Source organism: Lagopus muta, chromosome 3 (assembly GCF_023343835.1).
Source record: "Lagopus muta isolate bLagMut1 chromosome 3, bLagMut1 primary, whole genome shotgun sequence".
Taxonomy (NCBI): domain Eukaryota; kingdom Metazoa; phylum Chordata; class Aves; order Galliformes; family Phasianidae; genus Lagopus; species Lagopus muta.
The window spans coordinates 59,563,919-59,576,968 of NC_064435.1; the positions used below are offsets into that span (position 1 = coordinate 59,563,919).

General features: G+C 39.0%; 2 protein-coding genes across 2 annotated transcripts in view; one reads left to right on the plus strand and one right to left on the minus strand.

Moving 5' to 3' along the window:
• LOC125690642 (uncharacterized) overlaps window positions 1-12,976 on the plus strand; it is a 35,018-nt gene extending 22,042 nt beyond the window's left edge. The window contains exons 10-16 of the mRNA XM_048939256.1: window positions 2,077-2,098; window positions 2,697-2,721; window positions 3,339-3,377; window positions 5,334-5,435; window positions 7,033-7,138; window positions 8,439-9,203; window positions 9,909-12,976. Coding sequence (XP_048795213.1) covers window positions 2,077-2,098; window positions 2,697-2,721; window positions 3,339-3,377; window positions 5,334-5,435; window positions 7,033-7,138; window positions 8,439-9,203; window positions 9,909-9,964 — 1,115 coding nt within the window. The 3' untranslated portion in view covers window positions 9,965-12,976. The remainder of the gene's footprint in view (window positions 1-2,076; window positions 2,099-2,696; window positions 2,722-3,338; window positions 3,378-5,333; window positions 5,436-7,032; window positions 7,139-8,438; window positions 9,204-9,908) is intronic.
• The window catches only part of CTNNAL1 (catenin alpha like 1), a 596,511-nt gene that overhangs the window by 154,043 nt on the left and 429,418 nt on the right, over window positions 1-13,050 (minus strand). The gene's annotated exons all lie outside the window — the stretch shown is intronic.

Below are 13,050 nucleotides of genomic sequence, written 5' to 3' on the forward strand. Positions count from 1 at the left end.
TAGGGGAATGGGGACCAAGATCCTGGTCTCTGGGAGAACTGCCTTCATCATCTTCAGAAAACTAGTAGCCAGTATCCCTTGAGAGGCTGCCATGAAAAAGAAACCCAACAGAAATAATGAGTCTTCAGAGAGAACTCTCAAAGAGCAGAAATGATCCATTCTGCTGTGCAAGAATATGGACAGGTATAGCAGGTGGCTAGTGAGTTTGAAGAGAGAAAGGCCAACTAATCTTCAGTGCTTAAAAGGAAACATACAGACTTGAGGGCAGGCTGCCAACAAGAAATACACAGGCATTTCAGATGTATTTGAGGTGGAATTAAGAAGACTTGTTGGTGAAGGTCAAAAGAAAGGCTTCTGCATGACAGCAACAAAAGATCTGACCCATTGAAGACCAGAGCAAATAACTCAGTGATAAAGGACACAGAAAGTGTTGAAATACTTGTTGCTTTCTTCACTTTCAGCTTTACTGAATAAAGGTCTGCTTTCAGGATGTTGTATGTAGTTGTGGAGTCACAGTAGAGGAGAATTAGTTTAGGGACTGGCAAATCAAGCATGTTGCAAATACATAGGAAAAAATGGAATAAGTCTGGTGTTGGGGGAACCCTCTCTTGGAGTCTTTGAAAGGTCATGATCAGAAGAGTTCCTTGGTGACCTGGAAAAAGCCAGGTGTACTTTTCTTGAAAAGTGAGGCATGTGGCTACAGGATTGACCAGACCTTATAAAAATTATAGGACAAGTCCTTATATATGTCATTAATTGGTGTGTAAAAGTCAAGATGATGACTGAGAACAAACTGTGGATTTACTAAGGAGAAACTGGGCTTGACCAACCCGATTGCCTTTTGCAATGACATGGGCTGGCTCTGTAAACATGGAAGGCTGGATGTTGTTTTAACTTCAGGAAAGCTTTCAATGCAGTCTCACTTAGTATGGTCGTAGCCAGGCTGAGGAGATACCATCATTATACAGGTTGGGTAAAAGGTAGCTGACGAAAACGTTTAGATTCAAAAAACAGTTGTCAGTGGTTTTAGGTTTGCTGGCTGGTTTGCTAGTGGCATTCCTGAGTGGCTGATCTTGGTGCCAGCACTGCTTAACGTCTTCATTAACAATCTGGATAATGGAATATAATACAACACTGTCAAGTTTGCAGATTACATCAAACTTTGGAAGAATGCTTAGTATGTGATAAAACAAAGTTGCCATTGAGAGGGATCTTGGGAAGCTAGACAAATGGGGTGTCAGAAACCTCCTGAATTCTGGCAAAAGTAAATATGAATTCTTACATCTGTAAGATGTAAGAAAATATGTAAGTAAATTTGAATTCTTACATCAAATTCTTACATTACACCCTGCTGGATACAAACTGGACACTATTTGTATAGGGAACAAATTTTAAGAACCTACAGATTTTTATGTACAACAATGCAAGCATGTATCATCAATGTTCTCTGGATGTAATGAAGGCTGACTGCCTGGACTGCATTAGGAAGAGTGTAGCCAGCAGGTTGAGGGAAGTGGATCCTTTCCAACCTGAGCTTTTGTATGATTCTGTGGTTCTACCTGCAGAGATCCCTCCCATCCTGTTTCTGTGATTGTTTCTTCATTGGATGTCTTCTCTAAAATGTTGGCAATCTTTTTTTCTCCTGACATGCAGAAAACTCTGGGACATACAGTGCAAATTCTTGTTGCAACTTTTCAGTATTTGTTCAACATCAGGTGATAGAAAAAAACAGAAATGAGTCTTTCAGCATCATACTGTAGGGACAAATATGTCATTTGTCCTGAGAATCAGTACTTGCCCAGTTGCTTTCCTGGAACACATTAAGAAGTGCTAAGTTTTGTATGATGCAGTAACTGATTCTCTGAAGCACATCTACTGTCTTAAAGATAATCTTGTTTTACTGAGCTTTCCCTCCTTTCTAATTAATATAGACTGTACTGGCCAGAGAGATTATTGGGCCTTTAAAAGACTGCCATTACTTCAGAGCCAGTTACAGATTGGTTTGAGTAATGTTTCTATTGCGGTAATATGGTGGAAACTCTACAATGGTGCTAATTATTCTTCTTAATTTTCTAGCCCCATCAAAGAAGAAAGCAAGGTGAGATTATAACTTCTGTAGGGGAATCAAAAGAGATTTCTTTATGAGATCACTTTACTTGTTAATTACATCTTTTCTGTAACAAATATCACGTACAGGGAATATGTATTGTCTTTCCATTGTGCTTCATTTTGTGTAAATTGTTGCTTTCTCCTGAGAGGAAAACACCTGAAATAAAATGTGATATTCAGTTTCTGTGTAGCAGTGATTTTTTAGATGTTACATGGCTTATGCAGTTCAATAGCAGTCTGATGTACCTCTGCACGAAGATTGCAATTCAAATGTCAGGCTGTTACCGCTTTATTTGGGATGCCTGTAGAAAAGGAACCCTATGTTCATGTATGAAGGAAAAGTTTCCATTACTTTAGTCACCTTCTTTAGCTGATCTGTAGGGTTCATCAGTGCAACTGTTGTTTTTTGAGAGTCAGAGTAAAGACCTCTAAGAAATACAGTATTTTAGATACAGAAAAATGTATCCTGTGTTGTTAAGTTATATACATTTGGAAATCGAAATATTTGATCCTAGACACAAAAGTAAACCTGACATTTTAGTAACCTTTTAAATGTGTCTTAGTATTTCTCTTTCTTTCTTTTTAAGGTGGGATGATGATCATAAGCATGAGGTATGTAGAAGTAATAATTCTGCAAATGTCTTAACGGTTTCTTATGTTTGCTTTGCTTTTTTTTTCTTCCTGAAAACAACTGCTTTTGGGCTTCATTTCCCATTTTATTGATACTATTCCAGAAACAAAATAACTGACGTAGTGACTAGAGTTTTATGTTCACCATACCACCAGGGAAATTAATACTGTACATCAGGGTATTGACCCATGTAGTTCATCTGATTTCTGTTCGGAATCACTGAGTCTGAGACACAGCATCTGCAGGCCAAGTACCCCAAGTTATGATGCATTCTCCACTGTTTTGCCCCTCTACAGATCAGAGATGTTCTATTCTGGAGGTTTGGTTTAAATCTGAAAATAAATATAAAGATTTATTGTCCTTTTTTTCTAATTCAATTCTAATTCAAAAGTGAAATTCTAAATGATCTCTGTATCTGACTTGAGGAGCTCTGTGCTATTTAGAGTTTAATGTTTACGGCTGCAACATAAAAATGCTGTCTTTCATTTGTGTTGACTTTTGTTGTTGGATGAAAGATTAAACAGTCTTGTTTTGTACAGGAAGGTGTTACAAGCACTGTGTATTCATTCTTTTTGATTTTTCTTCCCCAATCCCACAGAATGATCCTTTTTGGAAACAAAAAGCTTTAGAGTTCTTGGTACGTATGCCAAATAATTGTGATAAGAATTTGGTAAGTCTTAGTAGTTGTGGAGTTTCTCCTGTGTGAAACATTGAATATTGTAACGGAGCCATTGATTACTGCTCAAATTTATTTGACTCCAACGTTAATTTCTAAGGTACTTTTTCATGGACTTTGCTTTTTGAAAAGCTCAGAACATGCTGGCTTCAGCGTGAATGGTCTCACTAGTCACTGGACCATTCTTCTCTTTGTTGAGGAGCCACCCTAACAAGCAGCTTTAGCATCACTGATGTTGCTCAAGTGCTGTGGTTTGCCCATGCCTGCAAGGTTATTGATAAACTGAGTGATAGGAGCCAGTCTGGTCCTGCTGTCTGTGATGCTGTGACTGCTGCTGCTGTAGAACTAGATAACCAAGTGAAACTGGAAGATCTAGAGCAGTGTTGTAGCTGTTGGAGTGGAGCAGTTCTGCCTGTTCAGTTGCTGTTAGCAGTGGCATAGTAAGCCTTGCTTTGTCATTAGAATCACAGAATCATAGGATCACTAAGATGGACAGGATCTCCAAGATCCTCTAGCCCAACCAGCCACCTACCACCATTTCCTCACTAAACCACATCCTTTTTCCATCTGAATGTTTCTTGAACACCTTCAGGGATGGTGGCTCCTCCACCTCCCTGGGTAACCCGTTCCAGCACCTGACCGCTCTTTCTGAGAAGATATACCTAACCTGAAACTCTCCTGGTGCAACTTGAGGCCATTCCCTCTCATCATATCACTAGCTATGCAGAAGATGCTGATCACTGCCTTGCTACCATGTCTTTTCAGGCAGATGTAGAGAGCAATAGGATTTCACCTGAGCTTCCTCCAGACTGAATAATCCCACTTCTTTCAGCCACTTCCCTTAGGATTTGTGCTATAGACCCCTCACAGCTTTGTTGCCCTTCTCTGAGTATGCTGCAAGGCCTCAATGTCTTTCCTGTAGTGAGGGGTCCGAAACTGAACACAGTACTTGAGGTGTGGCCTCACCAGTGCTGAGTACAGAGGGACGATCACCTCCCTGCTCCTGCTGGCTGCACTGCTCCTGATACAAGCCAGGGCATCTGCCTGTTTGTCTTTGCCATTTTTCTCACTGAAAGTCTTAAAGTCTTTTTTTTGTTAAATACCTTACATTAGGCATTGTATCATTTCATTTGAGTCTGAATTGCTTGTTTCTGCTCTGAAATAACAAGTCAGCTGTTTTGAGAGGTGTGCTTCTTTACCATCTGAAGTGTTTTTCAGTCTTTTTTTTTTCTTTTAGTCTATTGTTATTTATGACTTTAAGAAGAGTTATAGAAAAAAGCAAGTCTGGATAATCAGTAAACTACCAAAAATGCTTGGTAGCTGTTGACGTAGCTAATGAAAAGGTATCACATATATTTCATGTGGCTTCAAATTATTTCTATTCTTGTAATTTTCTGCAATCATTTATAAATTCATACACTTACTTATTGTGATTTAATATTAAAAAGACAGATACACATAACTTTTCTTTACTTTATATAGTTATATCAGTGTCTTCTATAACTCTGTATCCCAAAAGTATACATAGGAAAATTATGGTAGAAACTTTCATCTTTTTGTTACCAAAATGGCAGAATCAGAGGCATTGATGGAGTATCCGAACTTTTTATTCAAGTTTTGACAAGGAGCATAAATTTAACGCTTAGGTCTGCAACAGAATGTTCATCATTGTCAGTGTGGGATTGCTACAGACATCAAGGGTTATGTTTTGCCTCTTATCAGGACATAATTATATTTACAGTTATGTATTTTCAAATACATGTTGTGTATGTATTTATATGTGTATTATATATTTCTTATGTGTAAGTTAGTGGTCTAACCTTGGTTATATCAAAATGAAAGTATAATTGATCTGTTCGTGTACATGACACTGAAGTGTCCCAGTGAGGTAGCAATTCTTGCTGTGTTTCTCAACAGGAGACTTTTCACATCACCTCAGACTCAGAAGCAACACGTGTTGTTCGTGTTACACAGGAACTCACAGAAGCTTTGAAGTCCTTTTGTGAAAAGAAAGCAGTGGTAAGTGACTTCGTCTTGACCAGAGTTGTAGTGATGTTACCAGTGGGAGGCAAGAAGTGGGAACTAATTATGTTAACGCCCTGCCAAACTGCCACAGTTCAGAGTAGGCCAACCCTCCTCATTTAAATATTTTTAAATTATTTTACAATTTTGAAGAATCAAATTCATTAATTGCTTGGCACTGCTTCTCTTAGTTCTTCATTGTGTTCCATCTGTTTTCCTTCCATTTTGCATGTGTTTCCTGCTCAGATTTATGCTCCATTTTACATCATGATGTCTGGTTGTCATCCTTACTTTACATTCAGTCCCTTGCTTGATAGCTTTTCTTCTGTGATTAATCAGGCATTTATCTGTTGCCCAAATGTGTCACTTTTTCTTTCATGAGAGTTTGGGTAAATCTTTTACTGGTAACTCTGCTCCCACTTGAGATCTTTAATCTCCTAAGATGAAGGCAAGTGAGATGTTCTGCCATTTTTTGGATGTGCTTACAAACCTTGACAGCTTCTTTGCTTGAAAACTGAATACCCATACAGAAAAAAGAGTGTGAAGATTGACCAGAATCTGTACAAAAATGACTATCCACCTCTGACAGCTACTGATCCATAAAATTTAGTATGTGTTTTTCTGAAAGAAATTTCAGAATGGATTCTTAAGCATTAACAATATGCTCCATATCAGCTGAGTGATGGTAACTCTTTACACTTTTGTCTCCAACATATGTCAATACCTTTTGGAGATCTGTACTTTCAAATTGTCATGCATTTGCTGCTCACTAAAAAAACAACAGGTCAGAAGTCTGCTTACTTGCTAGGCTACATCAGCTTGAAGGTTACCATTTCCAATTTCCTGCTAGGGGATGAGCAGTTGATTCGTATAGGAAAAATATTTCTTGCTGTTCCTATTATGGGATTTACTGTAAAGTACAAAATGGACAAGTTTAAAGACCTTTCTCATTTAAAATACAGCCTGGACTATTTTGAAAACAACAAACAAAGCAAGAAAGTGCCCTGTCTGGATTATCTGGAAATTGTATAAAGCCTGAGAATTGTGTTGGCATTGAAAATACGTGAGGGCCTTGAAAAACATTCGCAAAGAGGAAGGGGCTGGAGGCTGGGGCTGAAACCAGCTTAAGTTAACAGTATCTGGCATGTGTCTTTGCAGTATTCTGTTTTTCTGTTTCCTATATATGCCACATCGGCATGTGAGTAAAATGCATTTCTCATGAGCTGGTTAAAAATTGTCATTTAATCTCAGGCAGTAGTTGAGCCTTCCATTCTGCATTCCCTAGCTAGAGACAGGATTTGCATATGCACCAGTTTTATATTTTAGCCAGGCGATGTCAAGGGACAGTAAAGAAATCTGGAACAAGTGGTATTGGCATCCTCATTCCTCACTCTGTTCTCCAGGTTCATACCTCTTAAAAAGTGCTTTCTAATTGTAGTGCAGTGTGGTAATTGAAACCAACAGAGCAAAACATTCTTCAAATGGAGTTTGCTGCCACCTAAAATTGTACTCTGCTAACTTTCTATGATGAAATTTTTTGAATGCTGTACATTTCAGCTTAAAAACAGACATTCTACACTTTTGCTTAATCTAGGTGAATTATACTAACAGACTGAGGCCATTGATGCCAGTGTCTCGAGGTGGATTTCCTGCAAGAAGAAACTTCACCAAACCTTATAAGCCATATGGAAAATACAAAGGTAATGTAGACTCTTTGTTCTTCTAGTATTCTGCTCCTAATTTATTTTCCTGGCCAGCCATAGTGCTTTTTTACTAGAATGCTGTGTCACTTTGTCCTCTGAGTCAGTTCAAGCTATCATTTTCTGAAGCTTTCATGACTTCAACCCTGTCAGTCTGGGAACACTCTGTCTCACTGCATAATATTACAAAGAATAGAGGTCACTGGAAATCCAAGCAGTAGCATCTGCCTAGCTCACTGTGAAGGCTGGCACGTCAAGGTGTCTTCAAAGAGGAATTTCCCATTTTTACATTGAATGCTTCTGCTGATACTGCTAGGGGATGCAATGAAAGAGGTTCTAGCTTGCTTCTTTTGGCTACTGGCCTTCTAATTATTTGATAATGAGTTGCCCCTCTGTCCCACAAATCTTGGGGTGTGCAGAAACTTGGTAAGAAAGGATGTAAGGGTAAGCTGGAAAAGTAGAGCTTTGGCAAATTTTTGGTTAACTATATTTTTAGAGGCTAGGAAGACTTGAATTTTTGTAAATCTTTGTTTCAGTGTTTGCTGCAGAACTGATATATTTAAGAAGAAAACAAACACTGGGAGGAAATGATGTGATTTAAGCTAACCCATTTTATTTCATATCCACAGCAGCTAAAGAGCACGTGTGCTAAAATCAGAAGTGTTGAGGCACACTGGCTCATTATTTATAATTATTCTTACATAAAGTTAATGTTTCCTGACCTCTTTGATCTCTCTTAGATACATCTTACCTGAGCGGCCTTCGGTGATAATTCCACTGGTTGATTTTTATCATGCTTTGACAGTAAAGCAAAATACGGTTGAATTCAGATTATTTATTATGTAATTAGTTGGGTTGAGTCAGTTATTTCCCTTCTGTTATTCTTTGTTCAGCTTTGTAGCACAAAAGCTGATGTTTTCTAACCCAGTAAATAGTCAGATAAAAAGGGGCTTGTAATGAATTAAACCTATTTTGCAAACAGTTGTCCCAGATGTATGTAATGAATTAGAAGAAAAATAAAGCAGAAAAGTCACCCAAACTACACTGGGTATGTTCAGTCATTTGGTTCTGTGTGAAAATACTTCAGAAGGTGCCACTGAAAACTCTGTGTGCCCTATTTAGCATGAAGGTTTTCGGGTGGAAAGATGGAAGGACTCAGGTGAGGTACAAAGGTGGGAAATGTGGAAACAGGAAAAAAGCACTTTATGAAACCTTAGAACAGTTGTTTTTTTTGGTTGGTATTTTTTTTACTTAACCTCTGATGCCCTTCCTTATGTTGTGTATTTATTTTTTTATTTAGGAAATTTTAACTGGAATCAACGCTTTTTCTCTCAGTATGAACAGTGTGCTGCAGATAATTCTTTTGCTTCTGCCAACTCACACAGTTACCAAAATGATGATGGATCATCTTCCTGTGGACTAAGATCTGCTGACTCTGCAGTGATGTCAGCACTCAGGGACTCTCTTGCTCTCCAGACTGGAAGTTCTGCTGGTGGTATCAGTGAGTGGCTGAGGCAGTTCAACCAGTCTGCTTCTAACAACAATCCAGCCCTTGGGGCCTCTTCTTATGCGACAGGTTCTGTGAATGAGTACTCAGCAGAATATACGCCCAAAGATGTGCAAGGAGATAAGCTCCCTGGTAGCAGAATGCCATATGACAGGGAAGGTGCAAGTTGGAGGAATCGACCAACGTGTAGCAATGCAAGGGGTGTAAGTGATAAGAGATTACCCTATCCCAATTCTTCACATTCGTCGTCTGGAAGATACTCAACAAACTATTCTTCGCAAAGCTATTTCTCTTACAAGAGTGATGGGGCTGTGAATTCTTGTACGTTTTCTACAAATTCTGCTTTTTCAAGAAGAGGTGGCTCTAGGTGGAACCAGAACTCTAGGTGGAACCAACATCCTAACTGGAACCGGGACTCAAACTGGAACCAGGGCTGTAGCTGGAACCGGGACTCAAACTGGAACCAGGGCTCTAGCTGGAATCGGGACTCTAGCTGGAACAAGGAATCTAACTGGAACTGGGAATCTAGGTGTCGAGAATATAGGCATGAGAAATCAGGTGATAAAAATGATTGGGGTTCACATCACTGTTCCTTCCCTGGCAGTGGCTCGTACAGAGATAATGAGCAGTTCAGAAGCTCAGATAAGATGTTTGGTGAAGATGCCGTTGGTCCTGCTCCCAGTGTTTTGAACAGGCTGGAAGGAAAAGATATACCTATGATGACTGGGGTGCTCAGACAGCTGGCTTCATGTTATCCAGCAATTGTAAGATTGTGATTAGGGAAGTGAAGTTTCCCGAATTGAAAGTTTTGTTTGGATCATCTTGCTAGCTATCTGTTCTATTGGGGAAGGGGATACATTGGCATAGATTAAAAAAGAAAAAGAAAAAAATGTGCAGAACCAAACTTGGGTGGAATTGATGAAAGTATGCAAAATGGATCAAATGCATTGGGATAGCAAAGCAAATGTTACCAAAGAGCTGATTTGTTATCTGATTATTTTTTTTTTTCCATTTGGAAAAATACTCCTTGATGTTAGAAAAGTTTCTGCTTTGGAAATAGATTATAAAATATTTCAAGGCCATTGGACATGTCCTGTCATACAGCTGCCTTTGGGTGTGACTTTGGACAAATCTAAGTTGTGCTTATGTACGAGAACCAGGAAAGTCAGTTAGCAGTAAAGCTTTCATTTAAATAATCTCTGATGTATTGTGTGAGATATCGTGAAAAAGAAATAACTTTGTTTTTTAATTTCCCCTTTCTAGAACTAAATATTCAGATGCTAGCCAGTGTGCTAATAGAAGCTAGAGGAAAAGATTAAGGAACAACAACAGCTGAACTGGAAGCAGATGAACAGACTCAAGAATCTCCGTATCTTGGATTTCAGGAAAGAGACTGCATTTAAGTGTGTTTTTGGAAGGGGAAAGGGAGGTAGAGTGTTATCTTTTTTATGATATTAAATGTAGGTGGAATACAAACTTGCACATAATGGAGGTGAATACTATTTTTTTTTTAGGCTTTTTAAAATGTATTTGTTACATCTTAGTGTATTGCAGAAAAATCTTCTGTTATTTTTTTAATAACATTAACGTATGTTAATGTTATTTTGTCAGCAAAAAGCTGATCACCCTTTTAACGACCTTCCCCACTCAGAAAAAAGAGGTTTGCTTTTATGTTCATTTTTGGGGGAAGAACACTCACTGAAAATACAGATCTGTTGTTTGAAAATCCAAATGTGCTGCTCTTCACACAAATTTCAGGTCAGTTCAGTTACCTTAAGCCTTTATAGTTTGGGTGTTTGTAGAAATAGATACACTACATTTCTGTTTAATGAGAGTGTGACGTTATTTTGTTTTATTTTTGCAGAGCAGAGATGTACAATATCTGAGCTTTTATATCCTGTTGAGAATGAAACTTGTGAATCAACTTAAAAATTCATTTGATAAATGGATCCATGCTGAAATGGGAAATTCTTCATTCTTTGTGCTGACAAAAGCATACTGAGACATAGTAGAACCCATATGGCAATTGCATAATAATAGGGGAAACTAAATAATCAAAATGACACACTAACAGAAATGAGCACCAGTTCATTGTGTTTACCAGTGGTCTGTACTACATTTCTTCTCTCTGCACTTCTGAGCTGTAAGCTCACCGGTGCTTACCTTTAGATGTCTGCTGTATATAATATATAGCTAATGTGGGGCTAAGGAAAAGGACTAGCTTGAGACAGTTTACTCCCGGTACTCTGCTCTCCTTTTCACTGCTCTGTTATGGGCTGTCATCTTTCTTTCTAACCATAGCTGGAGTATTTTTCTCTGCACATTAAATACTTGTGCTGAACTCAGGTGTGTCTTCATAAGCTATACTAATATATTTTTGCATTCACAAAACATAACTTTTTGGACGTCGTCACGTAAATTTGTAACACAAGAGCAACAAAGCAATTGATGATAGGGCACACGCACTTGATTCTCTAAAATTCTATTCTTGTTTGGACTGTGCATCAGAATCCATCTGCTTTCCTTTTTCTTCACTGCCTCTTTTTCTCCAGGAAGTGTAGTGCAAGTAAGTTCCTGGAAACAGAAAAACTGAATGAGAGTTAAGGTTTTTTCAGCTGAGGTCTTCATATAGAAGGTTTTTCTTTCTACTTTTGATTCCTTGTGGGATTTTACTGTCAGTACTGTATATTCCAGTGGCAAGTGGCTGAATGATCTCTTCCTCAAGAAAGATGCTCTTTCTTCCTCCATATTCCCTTCTTATTTTTTGTTCTGGGGAACAGTTCCTGTTCTTGCCTGTTGCACAGGATGAGTGGTCTCCCAGCAGGGGAGGGAAGTTGTGTCATCCTTTCAGTCACTTCTCCAATAGTCTTATATAAGAGAAGACCTCATCCTGTTTCTGTTTTCCTGTGTTGGCCAATTTCCCCGAGTCAGCTTCTGGCTACTTGCTCCCAAGGAACCTCTGTGCCCTGTCTTGCCCCCGTGTAGTAGAGCACTGGAACAGAACGAGTGCTGTGTTTCTGTTTCTCTGGGCACTGGGCCTTCTTTGGGAAAGGAGCTTTACAAGGTAGGTATTGATGGGCTGCAGACCGCACTGCAAATGTTTGCCATCCTTCAGCAGCAGTACAGCTACACCACGCCCTTGGGCACCAGAACAACGTTTCTGAAGGTGTACCAGAGCCTTTTGAACCAATTTTAATTTTCCTTCAAACACCAGTGATAAAAATCTGGGATTGAACATGCTTTAGGGGTAGCTTGTGTATTTCCCAGCCGAGTTCTTGTTATTGTTACTTGCTTTTTCTTCAGAAGCAGCTCTCCCCCTGAGCTGAGGCATTCCAGTTGGTCACTGGTGATTTTTCTACACCAGTACAGCTTCTTTAGGAAGTGCTGGCTCCAGTTCTACAGCAGTGAAATATGATGATGCTGGCTGAAAAAGAATGACTTGACTTCCTTCACAGGCCACAACCTGGGTAATTCCTCTGATGTCAGCTTTTCTGGTTTTAGCTTTGCAACCTTGGACCTATGAATGATCCTAGATGTATTGGGTTTCATTTGGTCAGGAGAATTATCAAGGGGGACAAATTCCTTTGCAGGAAGGGAGCAGGAAGCTCTTTCCAGTGGAGCATCTCAACGGGAAGCTCTTCAAGTGGTCTCTGATATTGGTTTGTCACTGTCTGTTCCCCCAGCATCTACAGGAGCAGCCCATTGGAGGCTAAGGACACCTTTTAGGTGTTCAGAGTCCTTTACGAGAACCTCTTATTTCCCAATGTCTGTGCTGTAACCATTTGTCAGTGTTATTTCATAGAAAGATGCTTAGAAAATGTTACCAGTGTCACTAAGGATCTGTTGCATCATTACTGGACAACTGGTGGTAGTTTTTCTGCCCCAAAGCTGCCAGATACTATGTAAATATATCTTGAAGAATAACAGCTTTGGGTAGAGGAGGTTTAAGATTTTCTTTCAGAGTAATCCTAGGGAGCTTGTTAACTTTTACTTCTTCCAGATTGCTTCTTGAAAGCAACTGCGTAAAAGGAACCTTAAGTAAGTGCTTTTAATATATTTCTGCTTGTTTTCTGTTTGTAAATGTTGAGATTGAAAGGTTTTGAGAATGCTTGACCATCAGGGCCGCTGCAGAATGGATGCTTCATGCAAAAAGAAAAGGAAGATTATTTGCATTAAGAGGGAACTGTATATCTAGAGGATTTAAGAGTTTGAAGGGAATTAACTGAAGAAGATGCAGCATTGGAAATTAATGTGAAGAAGTTATCTTTACAGATGGCCTAAGGATACCCTGAAAGAAGCAGCTAGAAAGTAAAGACAGAAAGCAGAGAAGAAAAGGCCATCCCTCTTAAGTGAGAGGGACCGTGAACTATAAAAACAAACAAAAAAAACAACCTCCAACACAGGA